At 40.9% G+C, this 25,999-nt stretch overlaps 1 protein-coding gene across 1 annotated transcript; it reads right to left on the reverse strand.

The window, feature by feature from the left end:
- Positions 1-1,580: 1,580 nt before the first annotated feature.
- Positions 1,581-25,265, reverse strand: LOC117530497 (microfibril-associated glycoprotein 4-like). Its single transcript, XM_034193413.1, has 7 exons — positions 25,130-25,265; positions 24,964-25,035; positions 18,756-18,908; positions 18,632-18,670; positions 11,052-11,148; positions 6,129-6,296; positions 1,581-2,252 (listed from the first exon to the last, which is right to left on the reverse strand). Exons 2-7 carry the CDS (start codon positions 24,967-24,969, stop codon positions 1,999-2,001), a joined length of 717 nt encoding a protein of 238 aa, XP_034049304.1. The 5' UTR covers positions 24,970-25,035; positions 25,130-25,265; the 3' UTR covers positions 1,581-1,998.
- Between the last annotated feature and the right edge of the window lie 734 nt (positions 25,266-25,999).

Consider the following 25,999-nt stretch of genomic DNA (forward strand, 5'->3'; position numbering starts at 1 on the left):
CTGACAATGGTTTTCTGAATTGTTCCTGAGCCCACGCAGTAAGATCCTTTACACAATGATATTGGTTTTTAATGCAGTGCTGCCAGAGGGATCAAAGGTCACGGGCATTTAATGTTGGGTTTTGGCCTTGCCACTTACGTGTAGAAAGTTCTCCAGATTCTCTGAATCTTCTGATTATATTATGGACTGTAGATGATGGAATCCCTAAATTGCTTGCAACTGAATGTTGAGAAACATTGTTCTTAAACTGTTGGAGTATTTTTTTTATGCAGTTGTTCACAAAGTGGTGCTCCTTGTCCCATCTTTGCTTGTGAATGGCTGAGCCTTTTGGGATGCTCCTTTTATACCCAATCATGACACTCACCTATTTCTAATTAACCTGTTCACCTGTGGAATGTTCCAAACAGGTGTTCTTTGAGCATTGTTGCCCCTGTCCCAGCTTTTTTGAAACTTGTTGCAGGCATATATTTCAAAATGAGCAAATATTTGCACAAAAACAATAAAGTTTAGCAGTTTGAACATTAAATATCTTGTCTTTGTGGTGTATTCATTTGAATATAGGTTGAAGAGGATTTGCAAATCATTGTATTTTTTTTTTTTTTTACATTTCACACAATGTCCCAACTTCATTGAATTGGGGGTGTACAAAAGAGATTTGAGAAAGGTGGCAGATATTATAGGCCCCTCATTTTCATTGTTTCTTAAACATGTTTCTTTTGGTACTATTGTGTCTGTGTGTATGTGTTTGTATGTGTGCGCGCTATATTTATTTATTAATTTATTAGTATGTATTAATGATTTAACTGTATGTTTTAGTGTACAGCGCTTTGGGTCAGCTTTGGTTATAGTAAAGTGCTTTATAAATAAAGACGGTATGGTGCTGTGTCTTCCATACATACACTGTGGATATTTTATGTAAAATTAAATTGGAGTATTTCCCATCACATCACATATTTCAGGTTGTCAGTCAGGTCCAGAAGATATACTGTTATGATCCGGATTCTGGATCAAGATTTCCCTTTATATAGGCTTTGAGGGATTACTTCAAAACTACTTCACGGATTGTCACCAAATTTGCACCACAGATAGATATTAGGGCATGGAAGATTCCACTGAATTTTGGAGGTGATCTGGATCCAGATTGACGGACATCAGAAATCTCTGATTGCTCGTTAAATCACATTTTGGGGGACTGTGCAGTGGTTCTCCTAAGGGTTTACTTCGATGTGGACTTTAGCAGTTATGAAGCGCATATTTTCTCAGTAATCGTGCATTAAGTGGACCGAACAACAAGCTGTATTATTCCAGGTGTTTGTAATAAAATACAACAAAACAGCCCTCTTTTTAGTGGACAGTTATTGAACAAAAAAAACCTGTGGGTATGTTGACGGATTTATTAAACAACTGCATTACTGAACTAAAAGAATTAAAAGCAGACGCACTTTGTCTTCAAGTGACGCGCAGCTTTGAGAAGTTGAACTGATTTTATTTTTATACACACACACGCACACACACCTAATCTGACATTAGCTACGTTTTGTCTGTGAGGACTAAATGACAGAAGAGACAACTTCATTTTGTGCTCAAAATCTCATTTATTGCTTCAGCAGAGAAAGAATCAGGTCAGTTTATAACTTCCACCAAAAAAACACAACCAACAAAACAGTGACATCTAGTGGTTGAATGGGCTTACTTCAGCAGATAAAGCAGGATTTGTTCCACCCCCTGTTTGCAGGATATCTCAAAAACACCTTATCAGGGCTTCAGGACCATTTTCTGAATTGTCAGTGGGGGGCGCCGTTTCCTCTAAAGTAGGGATATTGGACTCAGCAGGACAGAGTTAAACCTCTGCACTCTGTCTTCAAGGTCCATGGTTCTCAACCTGAGGGAGGGGACCCCTGCAACGCCCCTTTTACAATCAAAAACAACAACAACAGATATAAGTGATTTGATTTTTTTTTTCCAGAAAGATTTGGATTAATGGGGGGTGGAGCAGGTCTAAGAAACAGGACGGATCTGCATCTGGATGGATTTTAGGGAATAGTAATAACCCTTCCAGTGCTGCCACACCACTCCAACTGCAAACACTGATGTATCGCTACCCCAGCGGTAAACCCCGTTAGGGTTAGCATAGTGACAGCTACCGTGCCAGAATCCTCCATAGAACACTTGAGCACAATTGTTTGGCCAGGTGTCTTGGTCTTTGTCAAATGTCGTGAATTTCTTTCCATTATGATAATCCAGGGAATCTCCTGCAGAAACACAACAACAACCACAGTGTGTAATCGCAGTACTACTACTACTACTACTACAGTAACGCTGTAAACGATAAACAGTAAATAGACGGGATTTCTGCTGCAATTTTCCATCTGATGTGTTCTACAATGACACACACACACACAGGCCGTTATCAGCAGAACTTTCCTGCTGATCAAAAGGGGAGGAGCTTCCTCTGACAGGAGGAGGGACCAGAATGAGCCACCCTGACAAAGAAAGAATTCAGTATATTTCGTTGTATTTGTTGTTCATTTCTTATTTTTTCAAAACCAGACCAAAGGCCTGAAACAAGGAAGAAGTGCAACATTTGTGCAATTAGTGTTTGTGTGGAAACAAACAAATTGAGGCCAAAAAAAAAATAAAAAAAATTGTTGTTTCAAAAATCCAATTTCTGTCCAATTTTTTCCAAAATCAAACTCCTGGATGTGTATTCAGTGTTTTGTAAGTTTACAATCAATGTGCCAGCTGTATAATTCCTAGTTCAATCTTACACTGTGTTCACACTATTGCCTCACAGCAAGAAGGTCATGGGATCGCTTCCCAATTGGCCCTTTCTCTGTGGAGTTTGCGCCGTGTGCGTTAACTATTGTTGAACAATTACTACTTGTACAAAAACAGTTGCTTCTAACGTTAACACCACGAGTACACAACCCCAACTACCTGCTACTTCTAGTACAACATGTGCCATTAACCTGAGGTACTAACTGTATACTGCTCACTTGACGTAGTAGCTGTGTATAGCTAACTTGAGGTGCTAACCTGGTAACATGAGGTACTGGTTGTGTACTGCAGAGATGAGGTACTTGTGAGTACTGCTAAATTTGACTGTATACTGCAAACATAAAGTACCAGCTCTGTGCTTCTCCCCTGAGATACGAGCTGTATACTGCTACCTGAGGTTCAAACTGGAGAGTTTTTTTTTTTTTTTAATCTTTGTTAAGCCAAAAGAAACGAGGCATCAGGCCAAAACATGTAACTGTCATGGGCAATGAACCAGGTATATCTGGCGCCCTCTTTTGGCTGCCCTGGATGTGTTTAGTAATTCTGCCCTTCAGCATGTTTGGAAAAAAAAAATACTACTCTATCATTCTGGGAGGGGGATTGGTCCATGCCATCAGTCTTAAAGCCATCATTATTAACTATCAATACTTCATTAATTTACTACCAAATGTCAATATAATACTAGTATTAATATGTTACATAACTAGACAATTAGGTAACAGCTCAAAAACAGTTTTAATGATACCTATGGTGGGCACAGAATGAACAAAGATAATGTTTTTATTGTCAGATTATCTTCTCAGATAACTTCGAAAACCATCATCAGACCAATTATCTTGCAATACGTTTTGGTCCAATAGTTTCTGCAGCAGCTTCTTTCTTTTGACCCCATACTGACATGCTGGCAATAGCACCCAAGTCATCCAGAGGCATACAGGTTTAACTTATGGTTAAAATTTTAACCAAACTAATTTCGGACAAGTTATTTAAATTGACGTCACGTGTGAAGTTTTATAAAGTGAAAATATCAGATAAATGTTTTAGTTTTAAAGTAATGCACTAATTTTGAAGGTTTTAGTGTGGACATGCTGTGTCCAGGTGCATTATGAGTATTCACGACAGAAGAAACGTATTTGAGATCCTCTGATCAGGCTCCACAGGGAGCCTAAAAGTCTCATGAATATATTCTCTGGGTTTCTAGACATTGATATTGTGTTTGTTTTATGTAAAAATGCCAGAAGTCGTCCAGGTTGCTTCTGTTGTTTATTCAGGTCATGTGATATAACCAGCGTCAAAATGCATAGAACACTGCCATCTACTGGCGACCGGTTATATCACAGTGTTGTCGACTGCAGGATTTTAAAATTATCTGTAGGTTTCCAAAACCTGAGAGACCACACAGGTGGAGATAAAAAAAAAAATAATAATAATAATAATCATAGATCGGACAGGTTTAGTTGTACAGTCTGTGGTGTCAGCCACACAGTAAAATCAACACACACAAACTGATTTCACACATGAACATTCCCAGGTCAGACACCTCGCTTTCTGATTGGCTGCATGTCACATTTAGCTCCTCACGTCCTGCTTAACACACCACACACGGCAGAAATATCTGATAGGCTTATATTTAGCCTCATCACGATTGTTGGACGTCCTTAAGATTGTTGGAAGGGGAAGATCGGGTCCGATATCGGCCTAATTATCTTGCCATGTGAACCAGGCTTGATGTTATGACGCCTCACGGAGCGTCTGATTGATGCGTTATGACACCGCACTGAACATGTTTTCACTATTATTTGATTTCTTTGTGCGACTGACATCGTTATTCAAGCATTCAAACGTCGATTCCTATCGCCACACAACTCCAACCACACACAAGAAAGTTTTTTGATAGTTCTTGTTGAAAGAAACCTTGTCTCCCTAACCAGATAGAGTTGTGATGTCATCATGCGTGCGCTTAGGCGCTGTCTAGCGGGATCTTGAAAATGTCTTTCTCTTTTTTAAACAAATGATAAAAATGGCAAATTTTACAAAAGGACATTTAGTTGTAAACACCAACACATATTACATTGATTCACTTGTGTTGGTTTTTACATAGAATGAATGAATCAACCAATCAGTATGAGCAGAGGCTTAGTTTACCCATAATCCCTTTGGAGTGTTAATGTTCAAATCTTCAGAATTAGTGCATTATTTTAAAATTAACAGATATCTGTTATATGTCACTTTGTACATTTTAAGAGTTTACATTCTATCCGGAATAATTTTATTTATAAAGCAAAACCATAATTCAAACCTGCTTTCCATTTCAAGACCTCTGCCTCATTGCTGGACCACTGTATCCTGTTAGTGTAAATGGTGCTTTTCTACAGCAGGAGGCAGAGCGCACAAAGACAGAAGTGCTGGCTCATTGGCTGTTTGGGTTTGTGATTGCTTTTGATTTTATTAGAAGCTTTGGCGGTCTTTAAACTCAGCGTATGGGAGGAAAAATTGAAAGTTATTGATTATCTGTAGCTTTTATTAAGTTTTTAGGCAGTTTATCGGTTTAGTGTTTAAAAAGATAACTTTTAAGTTAGCCGATTACTAGTTATTGAAGGTAACTTTTTGGTTAGCTGTGCCCACCACTGAATAACACTAACCCAAATCGATATCAGGTCAGATTGAATCGAATCAAAATAATCAATTCTGACTCCTTAGAATTGTAAACGAATCTTGAAATTTGAATTGATACCCAGCTCTACCTCAAACCTGAGGTGCTCTTGAGTACTGCTAACGAGAGGTTTTACTTACATATTGTTAATTTTAGGTGCTAGCGTGTAGTGCTTCCCTGAGGTGCTAGCTATGTACCGCTAAAATGAGATACTATCTGTGTACTGGCAATTCTGAGGTGCAGTGCCGACCTGAGGTACCACTGGTAAACTACTAACCTAATTTGCTAGTGTTTACTGCAAACCTGCGCTGGTAGCCGAGTTGTCAACCTGAGATGGAAGTGTGTACTGCTAATCTGAGGTGCAAGCAAGCACTTCTAATTTGATATGCTACCAAGTAATGCTAATTTGAGGTACCAGCAAGTTTTTCAATCTTGAGATGCTGTGCAGTGCTAATTTGAGGTGCTGGTGTGACAGAGGCCAGCAGGAATCACTGTGCATGTGGTACCCATTAGGCCTCACTCCCCTGGCATCCAAAGGATACCCTGGCCACACAGGCCAGAGCCCGAGTTTTAGCCGACTGGTCAGAGTGTCTGCCTCCCATGCTAGAGATCATGAGGTCGCGTCCTGAGTGGAAGGAGTCAATCACAACACAGATGAGGGTACATGCCACTACACTAGCGTGCACTGCTAACTCACCCGCCCCTCCGTTAATGAATCCTGACACATGCAGTGTGTAGCCGTCACATTCTGCATCCACTGAGAATGAGCTGTAACGAGCGTAGGTTTTATTTCCAGAAAAATCCTCCATCAGGACCAGAAGCTCGGACTGTCGCAGGTATGTCAGGTGGTGGATGCTCTCGAGACCTGAAGATACACAAACGAAAAGATACACGAACGCATGTTTACAATATGTGTAATTTTATAATTTAATGTAAATGCAGGAAAATAATTCTGTTAGATGTCTGCAAGGGGAGATAAGTGGACTTTTATTTATCTGTTGGTTCCACTTTGTTACATCAAATATTTTAATCACAACCATTAGCCTTGTTTACTTATTAATGTAGGTTAGAAATATAGAAAAGTCAGAATTTGAGTCGCTGATAAACTATTGTAGCAGAGACTCGCTGGTACCCGCCTCCTCTGCTAGAGCAGAAAGGAGGTCGGTAACTCGTGGTGGTGTCTCCGACCGAACGGTTCCTCCTAAAAATTGGTCCGCCCTGCCTTTACTGCGCATGCGTCATTTATGAGCATCAGCAGCGATTCACCGATTATCACCTCGTTTCTGCTTAAAACTGTACTCGGCATCATCTATCTCAGCGACAGCTATCTGAAGCTTTTGTACAACAATCATTTCTGCATTAATTCAGCCTTATTTCATAATAAAAGCTAATCATAGCACTGGCTGGTTCCCGCCTCCTCTTTTACTACTGTGCTCATTTTAATGCATGTTTATTTTTTGCCACATAAAATTCTATTCATAGTTTGTAGCCCAAGTGTTGTGTTTCTTCACTGACATGCAAAATTAAAGCAGAACAGCAATAAATAAATGTCCCCACTTTACTTTGATCTTGTGTGTCTGCCTCCTTTTCCACCCTAGAGGAGGAGGAGGCGGAGACCAGCCAATAGCAGGGAACCACGTCACCTGACCACACCCACTTATTTTAATGAAGGGTTATGGGAGGCTGGAGCCTATCCCAGCAGTCACAGGGCGTGATTTTATTTATAGCGATTTTATTTATTTATTTGCTGAAAATGCCGGGTTGTTGTGCATTTAGTGGCACAAATAGACACAACAAGGGCTTCAAGATGTACAGATTCCCTTCAGAACAGAAAAGAAGAAAAATTTGGGAAAATAAAGTCAACTGTGTGGGATCGAAGCCGACATTATCAAAGCTTTGAGAGGTAAATTTATTCTTCAGTCCCATGTACAGTAAAACTCACCTAAACCGTCATCGTATAAACCGCATATTTGCAGTCACCGGACAAAAAAAGTCCCAAAGTTTTTGTGGGTGATTCTTAGACTACGGGCACTTATGTCCTTTGATCATATTGTATGAAAAACAGAAAAAAGGGGAAATTTCACACTTTTATAGTTATCTTTACAATGAAAGTGTGTTAAGAAATTTGTTCTAGTAGTCTATGATGACTTTTTCACCTTTTTTCAGCATCTTTATGTGCAAATATTGCCATTTTGTGCTTATCCCACACCCAGACTTTTGATCTTCAATGATAAAAATGAATGGTAAAAATACGTTTTTTTCTAATGTTTGAAAATATCTCTGAATAAAATATCAGTAAAATAATCAAAACATAATTGGGGTATTCAATGTCATACAACTGTTGTGATTTTTTTAAACAAAATGTAGTTGTCCCACACTATTGCTGTAATTTCCACCACAGCACTGTAATGTCCCTTTAAACAGTTTGTATGAAAGATTGTTTGGGTAGTTTCTATGGAGATAAACAGTGACATCCGAACACATGTATATAGCGCCAAATCACAACAAACAGTTGCCCCAAGGTGCTTTATATTGTAAGGCAATGGTGTGGTGGAAATTACATTTACAAGGCCAATAGTGCCCGTAGTTAAAGAATCACCCTTGTATTGTTTTCCATGTGTGACCGCAGGACCTTTGTGGCCGGGACGGTGGTGGGATCCAACCCGGACGGCTCACACTAAAGACCATTCCTCTACCAGGCCAGCCAAAGGGGAATTCCCCCCGTTAGCCAAACTAGCGGGAACATCTTTTCAATCAGGACCCGGGACCTTCATCCCGCTACATATCTCCCCACCATTTTTGACTTCGTCCCGAAGTCACAGGTGCATTTAAGCATGTTCTGTGACTACTCACATCCTGTTTGTGACGTCAGATTGTGACCGCAGGACCTTTGTGGCTGGGACACAGTGGGATCGAACCCGGACGGCTCGCACTGAAGACCATTCCTCTACCAGGTCAGCCTAAGGGGAATTCCCCCCGTTAGCCAAGCTAGTCTTTTCAATCAGGACCCGGGACTTTCATCCCGCTACACATGTAATAAACACCGTATATAATGGATTTTGTACAATTGGTTTTTCGCTCACATCAGATAAAATGTCTCCTCTGATTGCAATGTATTTCCATTAAACCCCTCTCATGTGGAATCAGAGTCATTTCTGTGATTAAGAGCCCAACTGTTTATTTTTTTCACACCGTGCTGACTCGGACCCGCAGCCTGATGTGCACCTGTTAAATCAGACACAGCAAAAGGCTGTGATTTGACACTTAGCTGCTTTCACTGCCATCATATTTATAATAGTTTTTTGTTGTTGTTTGTTTGTTTGTGTGTTTGCAGCATGCACACTGATTACTTTTTGATAATAGATCAAATACATCTGGCAGAAAAAAAAACAATTTCAGAGAACATTTTGACCTGGTCATTAAATGAGGCGCAGGTCAGGTTTCCCCTTAGATGTTTGCCGCCTCCTGACTGTAACTAATCCATTACATACATATGCCTCACATCTGTAAAAGTGCCGTCCGATCGCAATGTATTTCCATTAAAAACCCAGAGCAGTGTGGACGTGCAGAGATACAAATTAAAGTTAAGCTCTGACACTCGCCGATTTGAGGAAAGTGGGACCGGAGTAATTTCTGTGATTAAAAGCTTGACCATTTATTTTTTCACACCGTACTCAGACTGCGACCTGAAGCCTGATGTGCACCTGTTAAATCAGACACAAACGGCTGTGATTCGACACTTTCTGCTTTCAATCCTTCGTTTCCCATCATATTATAACAGTTTTTACAGTGTACACTGATTAAAAATGGATCCGAAAATTCTGCAACTTTACAGAACAAAATCGGACAAAGAGGAAATTGTACAGCCTACCTTTGATTTGGAGGTGATGACTGTAGAAAGAAAAGCTTGTTGAGAGTCAAATTAGTCCAGAATAAAGTATAATCCAGAGATGGAGAACTTTAAAACTGTCACACACGTCATTGCATGACATGGAGTTACAGCTGTGCAGCTGCACGAATAAGGCTTTAAATTAATTAAATAAATAATCATAAATTGTAAATTTGATTTTTAAAAATGTTGAAAACATTAAAGGTTCATTCAGTATTTCAGTGCAGTTGGAACCAAAATGGCGCCATGTTTTGAGTTGACGACACTCTCTCTAATTAAGGCACTCTAGAAGACACCAGTCTGTTGCAGGGCCACATATAGACACACAGTCTCACACACACATACCAATGGACAATTTAAAGTTTCCAGTTCAGTATTTTCTCGATATAACACAATGCACATTAAAGTCAATCTATCGTAAATGTTTTTCACTTTAACAGCTCAGCCACAAATTAAGAAAGAAACACCTTCAATCAAGCTACTTCTTAATGTTTGTATTCATTTTTAAACCTCAAGTAAGTCTCTTCAGCTGCTCCCTCGTTTTCAGTCGGGGTCGCCACAGCAGATCCAGTCTGCATGTTGATTTGGCACAAGTTTTACGCCGGATGCCTTTCCTGACGCAACTCCACATCATATGGAGGAATGTGGCAGGGTGGGATTTGAACTGGGAACCTTCTGCACTGAAACCAAGTCAAGTCAGTGCCTCAATTCCACTTAGTGCAGAATTGCATTAGTAAAACTCGGACATTCAGTGTCAAGTTCCGGTCACATTACCTACAAGCGACAAAGACAACACAACTTGCTCTTCATTTTCAATTAGAATGAGTGTTTTGCAGCAGGCAGAGACAATAGTCACTCTGCTGCCAGCTACGTAAGGGCCAAAATGGGCTCAAACAAAATAATCAAACATGGTGGAAAATGCTCTAAAAGAGCTACGTGTCTGTTTGTCATATGCTTTGAAAAAGTTTGTGAGAAACACTTCTAAATCTAAAAGTGCTGCATTTGTAACCAGATTAACACCCCTGAAGACAAGATATCTTATGGAGATGTAGTGTGCAAGCTTCAGGAACACCCGTCACGCGACAAAGCCAAGTGCACGTCACCGTCAATTGTAGCTAATGTGGCCGTAGGGTCATAGTGGCTGAATGAAGTTGTAGATGTCAAAAAATGCATTTATTAACACATGAAAAAATGTCTTAAATTTTCTTTAGATGTGGAGCTTTTGTCTAAGGCGGCCAGGGGGGAGGTTGGGGGCTTTCCATTCCACTCTCTGGCACGGCACCTGTACGGTCTCTGTAAATGAGAGGAATATCACACTCATCATCCATCAGAAACAGACTTGGTGCGTATTTGAAGCAATTTGAAATATGTTTTTAAAACTCTCACTGTAGTAGCACTAGATGCTGTCTATTATTGCTCACTGTGGCAACGTGAGACTGACACACACTGTTTATGAATAAAATGGCTTGTTGTGTATTTAAAGCAGAGTGTTCGTTTTTAAAATGTGCACTGTGGTTCTGCAGTGAAGCAGCAGCCGTGACCCTCTGTCCATTCCAGAATCACTGCACTTATAAAGTGAAGCAGATGCAATGCACAAACACTTATTCTGTGACTCTGGTTGAGTTTATCCGATATGATCAATCAAAAATACCTTGATTAAATACATTCTGATTAGCTAAGATCAGTCTGGGACAGCCCTAGTTTGGAGTTGATGATGTTTTCATGTCTCACCAAGCCAGTACTCTCCAGCGGCGCTGCCGAAGCCCATCTTATAGCGATCCCAGGGCTGGTAGAAGTTCACCATGCCGTCCACTCTCTTCTGGAACACCTGAAGCCGTAATTATTAAACACCAAAAATTGACACAGAGAGGAGCGTTCAAGGTGTCAGACAAAAGTGCAAGATGTTGAGAAAAATCAAACATGGTGATAAAGTCAAGGATGAACACATGAACATTTCCAAGACACTGATTATGTCTTGGGCTTTATTTACATCAGTTATGAAGAAATACAAACAGTAAAACTAAGAGGCTGTCCAAGAAACTCGAGACAAGTGAGGAAAGCCACCAAGACACCCAGACAATCCTGAAGACTTTATAGGCTTCTTTGGCTGCGACTGGAGAAATTGTGCAAAGTGCAAGTTTTGAACTTTGTATCACCAGTTATACAGCTTCATGATGAAGTGACATAGAGGAGGATTTTTTTTTTTAAAGAAAACTTGAAAGTTCAGCTACAATTTTCCAGAAGGTACATCAGAGATGCAAGTTGAGATTTGATCTGTTTTGCTGAAAGAAAATTCTTCTCTGCTCCACTATGAAACTCGTAGCTTAAAGCAGATAACCCGTAAGTTGGAGAGGAAATGGCGTCTCACTAATTTAGAAGATCTTCACTTAGCCTGGAAAAAGAGTCTGTTGCTCTGTAAAAAAAGCCCTCCGTAAAGCTAGGACATCTTTCTACTCATCACTAATTGAAGAAAATAAGAACAACCCCAGGTTTCTTTTCAGCACTGTAGCCAGGCTGACAAAGAGTCAGAGCTCTATTGAGCTGAGTATTCCATTAACTTTAACTAGTAATGACTTCATGACTTTCTTTGCTAACAAAATTTTAACTATTAGAGAAAAAATTACTCATAACCATCCCAAAGACGTATCGTTATCTTTGGCTGCTTTCAGAGATGCCGGTATTTGGTTAGACTCTTTCTCTCCGATTGTTCTGTCTGAGTTATTTTCATTAGTTACTTCATCCAAACCATCAACATGTTTATTAGACCCCATTCCTACCAGGCTGCTCAAGGAAGCCCTACCATTATTTAATGCTTCGATCTTAAATATGATCAATCTATCTTTGTTAGTTGGCTATGTACCACAGGCTTTTAAGGTGGCAGTAATTAAACCATTACTTAAAAAGCCATCACTTGACCCAGCTATCTTAGCTAATTATAGGCCAATCTCCAACCTTCCTTTTCTCTCAAAAATTCTTGAAAGGGTAGTTGTAAAACAGCTAACTGATCATCTGCAGAGGAATGGTCTATTTGAAGAGTTTCAGTCAGGTTTTAGAATTCATCATAGTACAGAAACAGCATTAGTGAAGGTTACAAATGATCTTCTTATGGCCTCGGACAGTGGACTCATCTCTGTGCTTGTTCTGTTAGACCTCAGTGCTGCTTTTGATACTGTTGACCATAAAATTTTATTACAGAGATTAGAGCATGCCATAGGTATTAAAGGCACTGCGCTGCGGTGGTTTGAATCATATTTGTCTAATAGATTACAATTTGTTCATGTAAATTGGGAATCTTCTTCACAGACTAAAGTTAATTATGGAGTTCCACAAGGTTCTGTGCTAGGACCAATTTTATTCACTTTATACATGCTTCCCTTAGGCAGTATTATTAGACGGTATTGCTTAAATTTTCATTGTTACGCAGATGATACCCAGCTTTATCTATCCATGAAGCCAGAGGACACACACCAATTAGCTAAACTGCAGGATTGTCTTACAGACATAAAGACATGGATGACCTCTAATTTCCTGCTTTTAAACTCAGATAAAACTGAAGTTATTGTACTTGGCCCCACAAATCTTAGAAACATGGTGTCTAACCAGATCCTTACTCTGGATGGCATTACCCTGACCTCTAGTAATACTGTGAGAAATCTTGGAGTCATTTTTGATCAGGATATGTCATTCAAAGCGCATATTAAACAAATATGTAGGACTGCTTTTTTGCATTTACGCAATATCTCTAAAATCAGAAAGGTCTTGTCTCAGAGTGATGCTGAAAAACTAATTCATGCATTTATTTCCTCTAGGCTGGACTATTGTAATTCATTATTATCAGGTTGTCCTAAAAGTTCCCTAAAAAGCCTTCAGTTAATTCAAAATGCTGCAGCTAGACTACTGACGGGGACTAGAAGGAGAGAGCATATCTCACCCATATTGGCCTCTCTTCATTGGCTTCCTGTTAATTCTAGAATAGAATTTAAAATTCTTCTTCTTACTTATAAGGTTTTGAATAATCAGGTCCCATCTTATCTTAGGGACCTCGTAGTACCATATCACCCCAATAGAGCGCTTCGCTCTCAGACTGCAGGCTTACTTGTAGTTCCTAGGGTTTGTAAGAGTAGAATGGGAGGCAGAGCCTTCAGCTTTCAGGCTCCTCTCCTGTGGAACCAGCTCCCAATTCAGATCAGGGAGACAGACACCCTCTCTACTTTTAAGATTAGGCTTAAAACTTTCCTTTTTGCTAAAGCTTATAGTTAGGGCTGGATCAGGTGACCCTGAACCATCCCTTAGTTATGCTGCTATAGACGTAGACTGCTGGGGGGTTCCCATGATGCACTGTTTCTTTCTCTTTTTGCTCTGTATGCACCACTCTGCATTTAATCATTAGTGATCGATCTCTGCTCCCCTCCACAGCATGTCTTTTTCCTGGTTCTCTCCCTCAGCCCCAACCAGTCCCAGCAGAAGACTGCCCCTCCCTGAGCCTGGTTCTGCTGGAGGTTTCTTCCTGTTAAAAGGGAGTTTTTCCTTCCCACTGTAGCCAAGTGCTTGCTCACAGGGGGTCGTTTTGACCGTTGTGGTTTTACATAATTATTGTATGGCCTTGCCTTACAATATAAAGCGCCTTGGGGCAACTGTTTCTTGTGATTTGGCGCTATATAAAAAAATTGATTGATTGATTGATGAAGCTGAGTTGTGATGCAAAATGAAAAGACTGAATATTTTCATGATGGAGTATTTTACTTTTCAAATTTGTTCATGGTGACTCAGTGGTTAGCACTGTTGCTTCACAGCAAGAAGGTTGTGGGTTCACTTCCCACCTAGTCCTTTCCATGTGGAGTTTGCATGTTTGCCCCGTGTTTGCGTGGTTTCCCTCCAGGTGTCCCGGCTTCCTCCCACTTCCAAAGAAGTGAAGGTTTGGTGAACTGGTGAGACTGAATTGACCGTAGGTGTGAATGTGTTTGTCTGTCTATATATGGCCCTGCGACAGACTGCCGTCCTGTCCAGGGTGTGCCCTGCCTCATGCACTATGACTGCTGGGAATGAATTTGGTTCTTTAGATAGTGATCATTACATCTATCTTGTTATAGCCAAGTGGCCTCTGTGTGTGTGTATCATGGATGAATGCCGCCAAAATGGAACATTGATCGAACTAAGATTTTTGGAAAAATTAGGGATATTAGCTAACAACAGTGAATAATGGACGTTGCTAATTACGAGGTCTGTTAGAAAACTATCCGACCTTTTTATTTTTTGCAAAAACCATATGGATTTGAATCACGTGTGATTGCATCAGCCAAGCTTGAACCTTCGTACGCATGCGTGAGTTTTCTCACGCCTGTCGGTTGCGTCATTCGCCTGTGAGCAGGCTTTGTGTGAGCAGTGGTCCACCCCCCCGTTGGATTTTTATTGCGAATAAAATGTCTGAACGATTTGGAGCTTTGCTGCATCAAATTTTTCCAGAAACTGTGAGAGACCTCCAGGTGGACACCATTCGGAAAATTCAGTTGGCTTTCAGGGATAATTTTATGGGGATTACACAGATTAAGGAGTGCTCCAGCCGGTTTAAAGACTGCCCACAGTGTCTGAGAGCGCGGCACACTCCGAGCACCGATCGACAGGCTGAAACCCCGCTGAAACAACCAGATCATTTCCAAAGTGAAGGCTTTGTTGATCCGGGACGTCGTCTGACTTCCACAGAAATGGCAGAAGACGTGGACATCAGCACTTTTTCGGCACATTCCATTGTTACAGGAGTTTTTGTCATGGAAAGAGAAGCGGAGGGATGCGCCACGGAGCTGCTCATGGCGCGGGACAAAAGCACCTCCGTGTTGGTCTCACAGGACGGCTTTCAGATGGCTTTCGGTGGCTTTTCAGTCGTGTGACTATCCGAGAAATTGTGGATAAGCTGGACATGCCAGAACATGTCCTGTGAGGCTTCATCATGGCGTTGCTTTGTGCCATGCGGCTCCGTCCCAACGCGCAAATTTCTCCGCACGTCTGTCTCAATGTGCCGAAAAAGTGCTGATGTCCACGTCTTCTGCAATTTCTGTTTAATAGTCTTACGATGTCCCGGATCATCACAGCATTCAGTTTGGAAATGAACGGCACATTCCACTGTTACAGGAGTTTTTGTCATGGAAAGAGGAGCGGAGAAATTCGTGCGTCGGGACGGAGCCGCATGGCGCAAAGCAACGCCGTGATGAAGCCTCACAGGACATGTTCTGGCATGTCCGGCTCATCCACAATTTCTCGGATAGTCACACGACTGAAAAGCCACCGAAAGCCATCTGAAAGCCGTCCTGTGAGACCAACATGGAGGTGCTTTTGTCCTGGGCCATGAGTAGCTCCGTGGCGCATCCCTCCGCTTCTCTTTCCATGACAAAAACTCCTGTAACAGTGGAATGTGCCGAAAAAGTGCTGATGTCCACGTCTTCTGCCATTTCTGTGGAAGTCAGACGACATCCCGGATCAACAAAGCCTTCACTTTGGAATTGATCTGGTTGTTTCAGCGGGGTTTCAGCCTGTCGATCGGCGCTCGGAGTGCGCCGCGCTCTCAGCCGCTGTGAGCGGTCTTTAAACCAGCTGGAGCACTCCTTAATCTGTGTAATCCCCATAAAATCGTCCCTGAAAGCCATCTGAATTTTCCGAATGGTGTCCACCTTGAGGTCTCTCACAGTTTCTGGAAAAATTTGATGCAGCAAAGCTCCAAATCCTTCAGACATTTTATTCGCAATAAAAATCCGACGAGAGGGGTGGACCACTGCTCACACAAAGCCTGCTCACATGCGAATGACGCAACCAACAGGCGTGAAAAAACTCACGCATGCGCACGAAGGTTCAAGCTTGGCTGATGCAATCACACGTGATTCAAATCCATATGGTTTTTGCAAAAAATAAAAAGGTCGGATAGTTTTCTAACAGACCTCGTACATTGTGGGCTCACATGCCATTCCAGCAGGGGGCAATGTATCATCTATATATTGAAAGCCAAGGTGCCTCTGTGTATGTCCTCCTGACTACCAAGACAAAAAATACAGTGGGTGGGAGATATTCAGATTTACAAATGTCCTCCACAGAGGACAAATTTGACCTACTGGTAGTCAGGAGAATAGACGTGCGTGTGTGTAACTTTGATCATGGAGAAACTGGGGAGAGCTAACGTTTGCCATTTGGTTTGCTGATGTATTTTGGGTCAAGGATGAATGACCCAAAACAGAACATTGATAGAACTAATATTTTTTGGAGAAATTAGGGATATTAGCGGACAACACTGAACAATGGACAGTCTGGACTCACGCCATTCCAGCAGGGGGCGGCAAATCGTCTATATATTAAAAACGCTGTCCTGTCTGTGTACGTGCCTGCATGATTTTTATTCAGGAAGTTCAGTGTAAGTACATTAAAAAACACATGGATGACACAAGAAAGTGAAAACACTTATTTCTATTGTGGTCCCTTTAAAAATCAAATGACAAAATAGAGGTAATAATAATAGTGTGTATATATGATAACAATAGTGTGAATATGATAACAAGAACCTAAACAATTCATAAATACATTAAGACAGTAAATTGACACTTTAAAAAGATGTAATTAACAAGAAATAAAAGGACTGAGTTCTTCTAAAAACTGTTGAGGTCTAAGGCTTTAAAAACATTCTGGACTCACATGCCATTCCAACTCAGAAATTTTGTATAATTTATTACCACCCTTGAAAAATGTCAACTACCTATTTTATAAACACTACCCAATCTAGAGGCCGTGGATCCCCATGGGCAACACGTGAGTAAATTTGCATTTTTCAAGTCTTGTGTACAATAAACAAGCAAATCACTGGAATAATGAAAATAATTACAAATCTAATAGAAATAATATGAAGATGAAAAAATTGAAATCTGCTGTTGTTCTTAGTAGATTCATGTGTCCACTGATGATGTCCTGCTTTTATGCTGTTTTGTATTATCTGTTTGTCGACAATGTCATGTAATTTGTGCAGTTAATCACATGACATTATAGGATTCACCTATTACCTTTTTTAAAAATACATTCCTTTCTGGTGTTCATGACACACTGGTGACAGCTTAATCCACAAAAAATAAAATATCTATGAGAATGAACACAGTCTCAACACAGACACCAGGGGGCATAGTAGAGACCACAGAAACTAAAATGTTTCTATGTGGACTCTGAGATGAGAACAAGCTGAACCTCAGAACATTTATAATCCTGAGTGAAAGATGCTCACTATTATATGTCATGATCTGCCCCATGTCTGGGTTTTCATCTTGGTTTTGTGTGTGTCCATGTCCCCAGTCTCGATCCCCTGTCTTTGATTTCATTTTAGGATTACTTTAGTCACTGGTTTAATTTTGCATTTCTGCCACTGTAGTCATTGCTTGTAATTTCTGTTTTCCACATCTTAGTTGTGTTCTAGTTTCAGCCCCAGCCTTTAATTCTCTTGTTGATTGATCGCTATTAAGTTCTCACCTATGCTTTCCTGGCTTTGTTTATTTGCTCCTTCCATGTGTAGTGTGTGTGTGTTTTTTGTTTGTTTTTTTTTGCATAATGTTTGGGACTCAACTTCCACTTTATTTCTATCTACTTCATGTTTACTTTACTGCACTCTCTTGCACCTGTTTGCTTCATCTTTGTCTCTTTCTTCTATGCCTTTGTTTCTGTCTGCTTAGTGTTTATTTTACTGCACTATCTTGCTCCTGCTTCCCTCAGCTTTGTCTCCTTCTTGAAACACACCTGTTTTCACTTTCTTTAATCACACCCTGTTATTTAAGCCTTGCATGTTTCTCTGTTGCTAGTTTGTTTGACCATGTCTGTGTTCCAGCCTTGTTTTGCTCCTGACCTTCTGTTCAACCATGTAAGACCTTGCTTTGTGTTAGACCCTGTTTTTTGCCTCAGCCCTTGGACTCACTGCGCTTTGTGAACTGTGCTTGTTTTTTTTACTCTGATTCTGCCTCAGTCTTGACAACATTGCTACTCTGTGCCACTGAACCCAGCTTACTTTGACCACGCCTCAGCCTTATGTCTACCTATTACCTCTGCCACGCTGACTGATTACCCGTGTACCGAATCTGTGCCAGTTTTTTCGGCTAAAGACTTTAATTAGTCCACCTCTAGTTACTGTGAGTCTGCATTCTGTGTCCTGCATTCTGTTCGTTCCTTGGCATGAATTCCAACATATGTTTTTAAAAGTGTATAAATTGTTTGAGAAGCTTTTATTGTGACAAACTAACAGGAAGTGTTCAAAAGCACTCTGTGGGACTTAATGATTGGACATAAACTGTAATACTCACTGTCCAACGTCCCCCCTGTGATGTCATGTCACAGTACACCTACATGAGGACACATTATGAAAGGAATTAGAAGTCAGCAAACATCTGAAAGTCAAAAAGTCCCCCAGAAAAGATGAAAGTCTACCTCCACACAAGATGTGGCTCCGATGGGATAGATGGTGTACACTCCACTGGGCTGGGTTGTGTTCTGGCGATGAATGTCACTGCAGTCCTGTGGTAGGAAGGGCTTCTCTTCGAAGGTCAACACCGGAGCCAACAACAGGAGGGTGATGTAGATCTGAAAGCAGATGTGATGATGAAGACTCTTCAATCTGACTTCAGTCCACTAAAACTTTGTTTACAGGTTTAAAAAACCAGCAACTCAACTTCACACGACAGCAACTTTGGGATTAAGAAAGGGGTTCAAAAAAGCTCTGTGATTTTCCTTTCTGACAGGGAATCAAACCAAGAACCCTCTGGTCATTGTCATCATATAGAGCAGGGCCGGTCCACTTAAATTATCAGCACCAATCAGGCAGCAAAACATAACAAGAGGAGCACTCAAAGATAATCAGAAATAAAACACCAAACAATAAAATGCAAGAAGAGGAAGTTCCTCAGTTGTCTGTTCATATGTATATGTCACGGACATGAACGAGTGAAGTTCTTCAGCATCTCACCATGAAAAGTCAGTAAGGTATATCTTCTATTATATGAGCGAAGTGGCACGAAGCTCACTCATGGTACAGGGCATCCTAAACAGGAAGTGCCAATTTTCAAATCCACAGAAACTTTTGTATTTCTTCATAATTGATGTAAATAAAGTCCAAGACATATTCAGTGACTTGGAAATGTTCATGTTTCCATCCCCCAACTTGTCAGAAGAAAACTGGCAATAAAACTGATTATTATTTGCTCCAATCATATAGAAAATTACACCACATTATTTGCCTGATCATAAAGATTCCAAAAGGTATAGTTTGGACAATCTGTGAGTGAATGTTATGGAGTTATGAGGTAAAAGCAGCAAGAATGGTGGCAAAGGTCAGTTTCAGTTTGTACAGGGGTCAAAAGTTAAAGTTGCTCCAATTCTGGTAAAAAAAAAAAAAAAAAATGCAAATTATTGGTTGAGTTAATCGGGTTTTGAAAAGTAACAGTGTGTATCACGTGCCATGCTTAGTTCATGTTACGGGGTAACATGTGACATGTCATAGAATCCAATGGACAATGACCTTGTTTGACCTCTACTTTAGAGACCGAGCATTCAGCACTGTCAAAACGATTCCATTTATTAATCCTATTAACTCAACCAATAATTTGCATCACTTTTTAGTCTTTACCTTTTGACCCCTGTACAAACTGAAATTGACCTTTGTCATCATTCTTGCCGTTTTTACCCCAAAACTCAATAACATTCAGTCATACATAGCCCAACCTATACCTTTTAGGAATCTTTATAATTAGACAAGTAACATGATGTAGTTTTTAATTTGATTCGAGCATTTTTAAATTTTGACCCCTGTGTAATTCTTCAATTGACCTCTACCTGGCCGCCTATTGAAAATTCAAGTGGCCAGTTGTTGTGTTTTTTTAAACTGTAATATCTAAGCTGTATTTGTGCTGAATCTGATGCTTGTATCACCATTTGAAGGATTGTTTATGTGCTGCACTAATAAGCCCACAGAATCAGCTGCTGTCTGTTAGCTTAAACAAGTGTATATAAGGCAACCCGAATTAAAGGAGAAATGCTGCTTTGAACAACTTGGACCTCATTTCTGGCATAAAATACAGTCGTTTACTCACCAATATAGGTTTGGTGTCAGAAGTCCATAGTTCAAATGACATGTTCAGTTCAAATCTGAGGCAAACATTTTTCTTCTTCTACTAAGGTGGATTAGAACTTTTTGTGCCACACAGCACCAACTACTGGACAGGAGGAACCTAGCAGTCAATGTGACTCTCAGATTTGAAAATGCAGCTCTTTAAACCAGACATGTGGTGCCGTGACATGTCAATCATTTGTATCCAATCAGATTTCAGGGGAGTCCAGTGAAACCCTGGCCTCCACTCTAGCTCCACCCATGCCAGGAAATGTTCAACATTTGACATTTCCTGTTTCACTGTGACTGAAAATGTGGCACTTCCTGTTTGAGTGTGAGCTTGCCACTGAGTTCCCGTGAGATTCCATGGGATCTCGTCTGTCAATCCAGGAAGTGTTTGACATTTGAACATTTCCTGTTTTACTGTGAAATAAAAATTTGGCACTTCCTGTTTAGCACTCCCTGTACCGTGAGCAAGCCTCACAACGCTTCGCTCGTATTATTGATAAAGTGCTCGTGCATGGCAGATTCTGGACCAGTCATTGTCATTCTATCATGTGATAAACTGACAGATCGTTTAGGGCCCCTTCACACATAGTACGGATAAGTACAACTCAGAGTCACTCACAGCGGAACAGCTCATATGAGCAAACTACGAAACATCGAGTCGAAGGGCAAGCCTGCACGATGCTGCTGTGACAGTTCATGCACGTGGGAACACAGTGCGAGCAGCTGCACGATGTGTAACCACATCGCACAGCTGCTGTGAGGAAAAAAAATCCATGCCACCCACTGGATTCGAACTTGCACTTTCCAAAAGCTCTGATTGCCACTCAGACTTTACCACTGAGCTACCCTCACTGTCCTGTGAAAGGTGTGAGGAAAATGCCTGATATCAAGAAGGACGTGGACGTATTTAAAAAAAATAAAACCACACACCATATAAAACACTGCATTTTATTGAACCCCTCTTATCAAGCAGGCAATACAAGTAGGATCCGTCTGTTCCTCTGTAGTTGACTCATGGTCACATACATACAGTCATGAAATGACATGAATAAGAAGCAGGGCACTCTTATGTCCACATCTGCTGGTGGCATGTCTAGCCGGCCCCGCACGTGTCCTGCCCGAGACGCGTGCTTTGTGGATGGTGTGCCACAGGACAGACACCACATCATTGGAACAGAGCTCACGTGGGTGGTGTGACATTAAGATTGCCCGCTGCGCGTTATGAACTGACGGTCCGGAACACCTGGTGTAGCCTGTCAATGAGCGCGGCGGGTGCGCGCTTGCTGCAGCCCATTGCAACAGCAAAATTTTTTTTTTTATGTATGTCCATGTGATGACAACAAGCAGTCACACACGCATCACAGTGGACAGTTGTTCGTTCATGTCTGTCCAAACACAGTACGTGTTCCCCAGCCGTGGCATCCAGAACCACAGATCTCCACAGCCATTCCTGTGGACGGCCACACCTGATGTCAGTTCAGCAATGTTTAACGCTTTAAGTGGTTACTGGGATGATCAGCTGTAATTACATGTGTTCCCACATGAGGGCGAATACTGTGTTAAAAATATAGCAGAAGAAGAAGAAACAGCCAGATGTGTAATGCTAGCAGCTGCAGGTTTGGTGATTAAAACGGCCGCCGTTTTTCTCTTTTCTGCAAATATATGTACTTATGTCTCCATATACATTTCTACACACTTTACTTTTTCTTGTTCCCCCCTTTTTAATATTATTATATTTAAGTAAATACCGGAGGAGTGGGATACAATTAGTTATACCTAACAGCTAACGTTAGCTTATCTAGCCGGCCTTAGCAACGTTCATCGTAGCTTACAAAATAGTTGGTTCTTTTGTGTTTGATAACAATCTTCTCGTGTGATGTCTTAGCCTTCTTATGTCTTATTACTTATTATATTATATATACCTTTTTCTTGAGCTACTTGGGTGGATAGGGAGAGTTCCCATGGTATAAAAAAGCTTTTTAACCTACCATCCCTGGTTCTCAAGACCAGGCACCTAAGTGGCTCTACTCTGCTTTTTTCTACTCTCCTATTTTACGCTTACTTTTTAGATATTTAGATATACCTTTGTATACTGGCATAGTTCCACCTTAGAATTGGAATATAATACATAAGATATAACTTACTGAATTTTCATACACCAATGTGTCACTGTGTCTGTTTGCAAAGCCACACTCATGGAGCATTTTGGCAAATTTCACATCCAGTTCGACAGTGATTGTCTGCTGACTGTTGTCGTGTTAACTGTGTGAATGGCCACACATTTTTTAAGTGCCATGTGAGCAGTGTTAGATGTTTGTGCGTGTCACCTGGAATTTGGTCGACACCTGCTGCGAGAGGGTTTGAAGGGCTCTCACAGAGCACACTCTGTCTTTCAGCCGCTGGTGTGCACAAATAGTTGTAGCAACAGGTGTACAAGGTGTTAGAGGTAGCTACAATTTTACATGTATTGCATACGATTCCTGCTTCACACGCAATTTGGCCAAATTCAAACTGTGTGAAGGGGCCCTTAATAAAGTGTATTTGATAAATGTTTAAAAGCAATTGGCCATAGAGACGTTACAGTTCAGCAGACTTACAGCTCTGGGGGGAAAAACATCCTGAGTCTTGTGGTTCGAGCCCTAAGAAATCGGTACTGGTTCCCACTTGACGAGGGGTCAGACAGACTAGTGCAGGAGTCTGTCGGGTCATCACAATGAATGCAGCGTTTTTGAGCAATGCCTTTGATGGCAGGGAGCTGGATACCAGTGGTGTGACCAGTGGCTTTTATGACCCGCTGCAGGTCCAACCACTCAGCAACAGTAATGATAGTGTGCAAATAAACTGTGCACAGTAAATGTGCAAATGGGAGGCAGGGTAAATATTCTGACATGTCAGTCCAAGAGAAGAAAAAACAAGAAATTCTGGACACATTGTAAGCAGGAGATGAGGAGAAATATATGCAGTAGTTTGAGTGAGTTGTTATTTAAAGGACAAACTCATTAGTTGTGACTTTAACTGTATTTTTTTTTCTGTTTCTCAGCATTCAGAAAACATGGTAATTAACGTGACAAATCAATATGCAGCCATGTTTGAGCTGTTGAACTGTCATGTTATGAAGCATTGTTTCCATGATATTAAAAAAAAAAATCATCCTAGGTTTTTTTTTCTTGTAAATGTATAACTTTGTGATGTCAAAGACTATCAGTTTTTTTTCTTGCAAATTCATGATGTTTTCTCACAAAATCACGAGATTAAACAATATTAAAATTTCATGTGGGTGTTTTCTCCTTGAAATATTCCCAGATATACCCCCCCACCACACACACACACACACACACACACACACACCAATATTTTTTTTTATTTTTGCAATCAGTATCTTATTTATTGCAAAGTAAGCTCACATATACAAGAAATTGGACATGGTATTATTGATGCATAAACAATCAGAAAAGAAAAATTCTTCTGTAAGAAGTAAAAGAGCCAAATAGGCAAAAACTATATTCACTGTTAAATAAATATAATGAAATGTGACTATGCAAAAACAGGTGATTGAAGTGCAGATGTACAGTACATTTCAGTGCAGGGATGACCACTCTGTACTTTATGGTAGTGGGGGTGGGGGAGTTTGCAGGGTAAGTGGGGGTCTCCGACAGTGTTTATTAGTCCAGCTGTGGATGGAAAGAAGCTGTTTTTGTGTCTTGAGGTTTTGGTCCTGATGGACCTCAGCCTCCTGCCAGAGGGCAGCATGACAAAAAGTTTGTGACCTGGGCGGGATTACGCTATCGGTTCATCCCACTGTGCCATTTCTGCTTACCAAAAGTAGCCCACTAGACAGCTGGCATTCCAAGCCAGCGAGCCAGGCTTCATACCCATTTAAAGTTTGAGGACAGGTTAAGATAGCTTTGGCCACAAGGCCTTTAGTCATTCGCTTTACCACATAAAACTGCAAGCATAGAGCGACAGCTCTCCTGAGGGAAACTTCGGAGGGAACCAGTTATGAGGTTAGTGGTGTCCAAAGACATTCCAGAAAGGACCAAGAGGGTGCAGGTTTTCTTTCCAACCACTGACTCCACTAGGTGGTTTCACTCATGAAGTCATTCATCTGCTCAAAGTAGTAATCAGTGAAATCACCGGGTGGAGTCAGTGGTTGGAAAGAAAACCTGCACCGTCTTGGCCCTTTCTGGAATGTCTCTGGACACAACTGTACGAGATGGTTCGATTAGTCTTTCACCCCTATACCCAGGTCGGATGACCGATTTGCACGTCAGGACCACTGTGGGCCTCCACCGGAGTTTCCTCTGGCTTCATCCTGCCCAAGCATAGTTCACTATCGTTTGGGTCTCATCGTACTTCAAGTACTTTTAATGCCGTAATACTCTGTCACATTTTTCAGTGTTGACCTAAAATAAAACTAAATTACAATTTAATTGGAAAAAAGCTTTGTACGCATCAATATTTATTTATTTTTTATTTCAGATCATTTCTTGCAAACCTGAAATCAGTCTGAATTTTCAGACCTACCTTCATCGTCCACTTTGTGCTGAACTGAGCTGATGAAATTCCTGAAGGGATCAGATCTGGATCGTCTGAAGCCTGGAAATTAAAAAATATATATATATAAAAAAATTAAAGCAGTTCTCTGTAACGAGTTCATCACAGTAGTGATTGACAGCTGTCAGGTTCTTACCTGTCTGATTTCACAGACGTCTTTCACACTGCATCTTGTGGTTGCACCAGTTATAGCTGTAAACGCTGTGATGTCACAGCAGTCTGACCAATCACAAAGCAGGCTGTCATATGCAGGTGATTCATGCAAACATCCTTCAAGGAAATAAACACACACATATAAATAGTTTTTGTTGAATCGTTGAAATAAAGACAATTTATGAATGTGACCTTTAACCCCCAAAGAAAGTCTATCACTAACATCCAAACAGGTTATTTTCCTAGATATTGTTTTCCTTTGGTGGTGGCAGCTCAGAGGTGAAAGGTCAAAGTTCAAACATGTCTGACAGTGCCACAGGTTTTGGTTCTGGTTCCATGTGTGTAACAGTCAATCTGTCAAAACTCCACTGTGATTCCAGGCTTCTGTAATCTCACTGTGTTCACTGCAACTCAGAGCTCATGTGTGACCACCAAAAACGACCAATTTACTTCAGAAACAGATATGGTAACTTATTTTGGGTGGTCCGACAAATGTAATATTGGCTATGTTTGGCCCACCCCCTCCTCAACCAGAGTTTCATGCAGAATGCCCTGAGGTACTCCGGCAGGAGATTACTGTATATTTTTAGAAGTAACAACAACATAAGTAACTCTGACAGATGAAGCACTACTGACATCTTTAACTTACTGGAGGAACCATGTGGATCATATTCAGCACAGTCCAAGAACTACGTGGATCATGTTCAGTGTAGTCCAGGAACTACGTGGACCATGTTCAGTGTAGTCCAGGGTTGAGCACTGGTTAGAGTCTCACAACCATAGAGTAAGACAAGAAGCACCAGGACCCTAAAGATTTGGACCTTCTTGTGAAGATATCAGCATCACCAAACAT

Source organism: Thalassophryne amazonica, chromosome 18 (assembly GCF_902500255.1).
Source record: "Thalassophryne amazonica chromosome 18, fThaAma1.1, whole genome shotgun sequence".
Classification (NCBI taxonomy): domain Eukaryota; kingdom Metazoa; phylum Chordata; class Actinopteri; order Batrachoidiformes; family Batrachoididae; genus Thalassophryne; species Thalassophryne amazonica.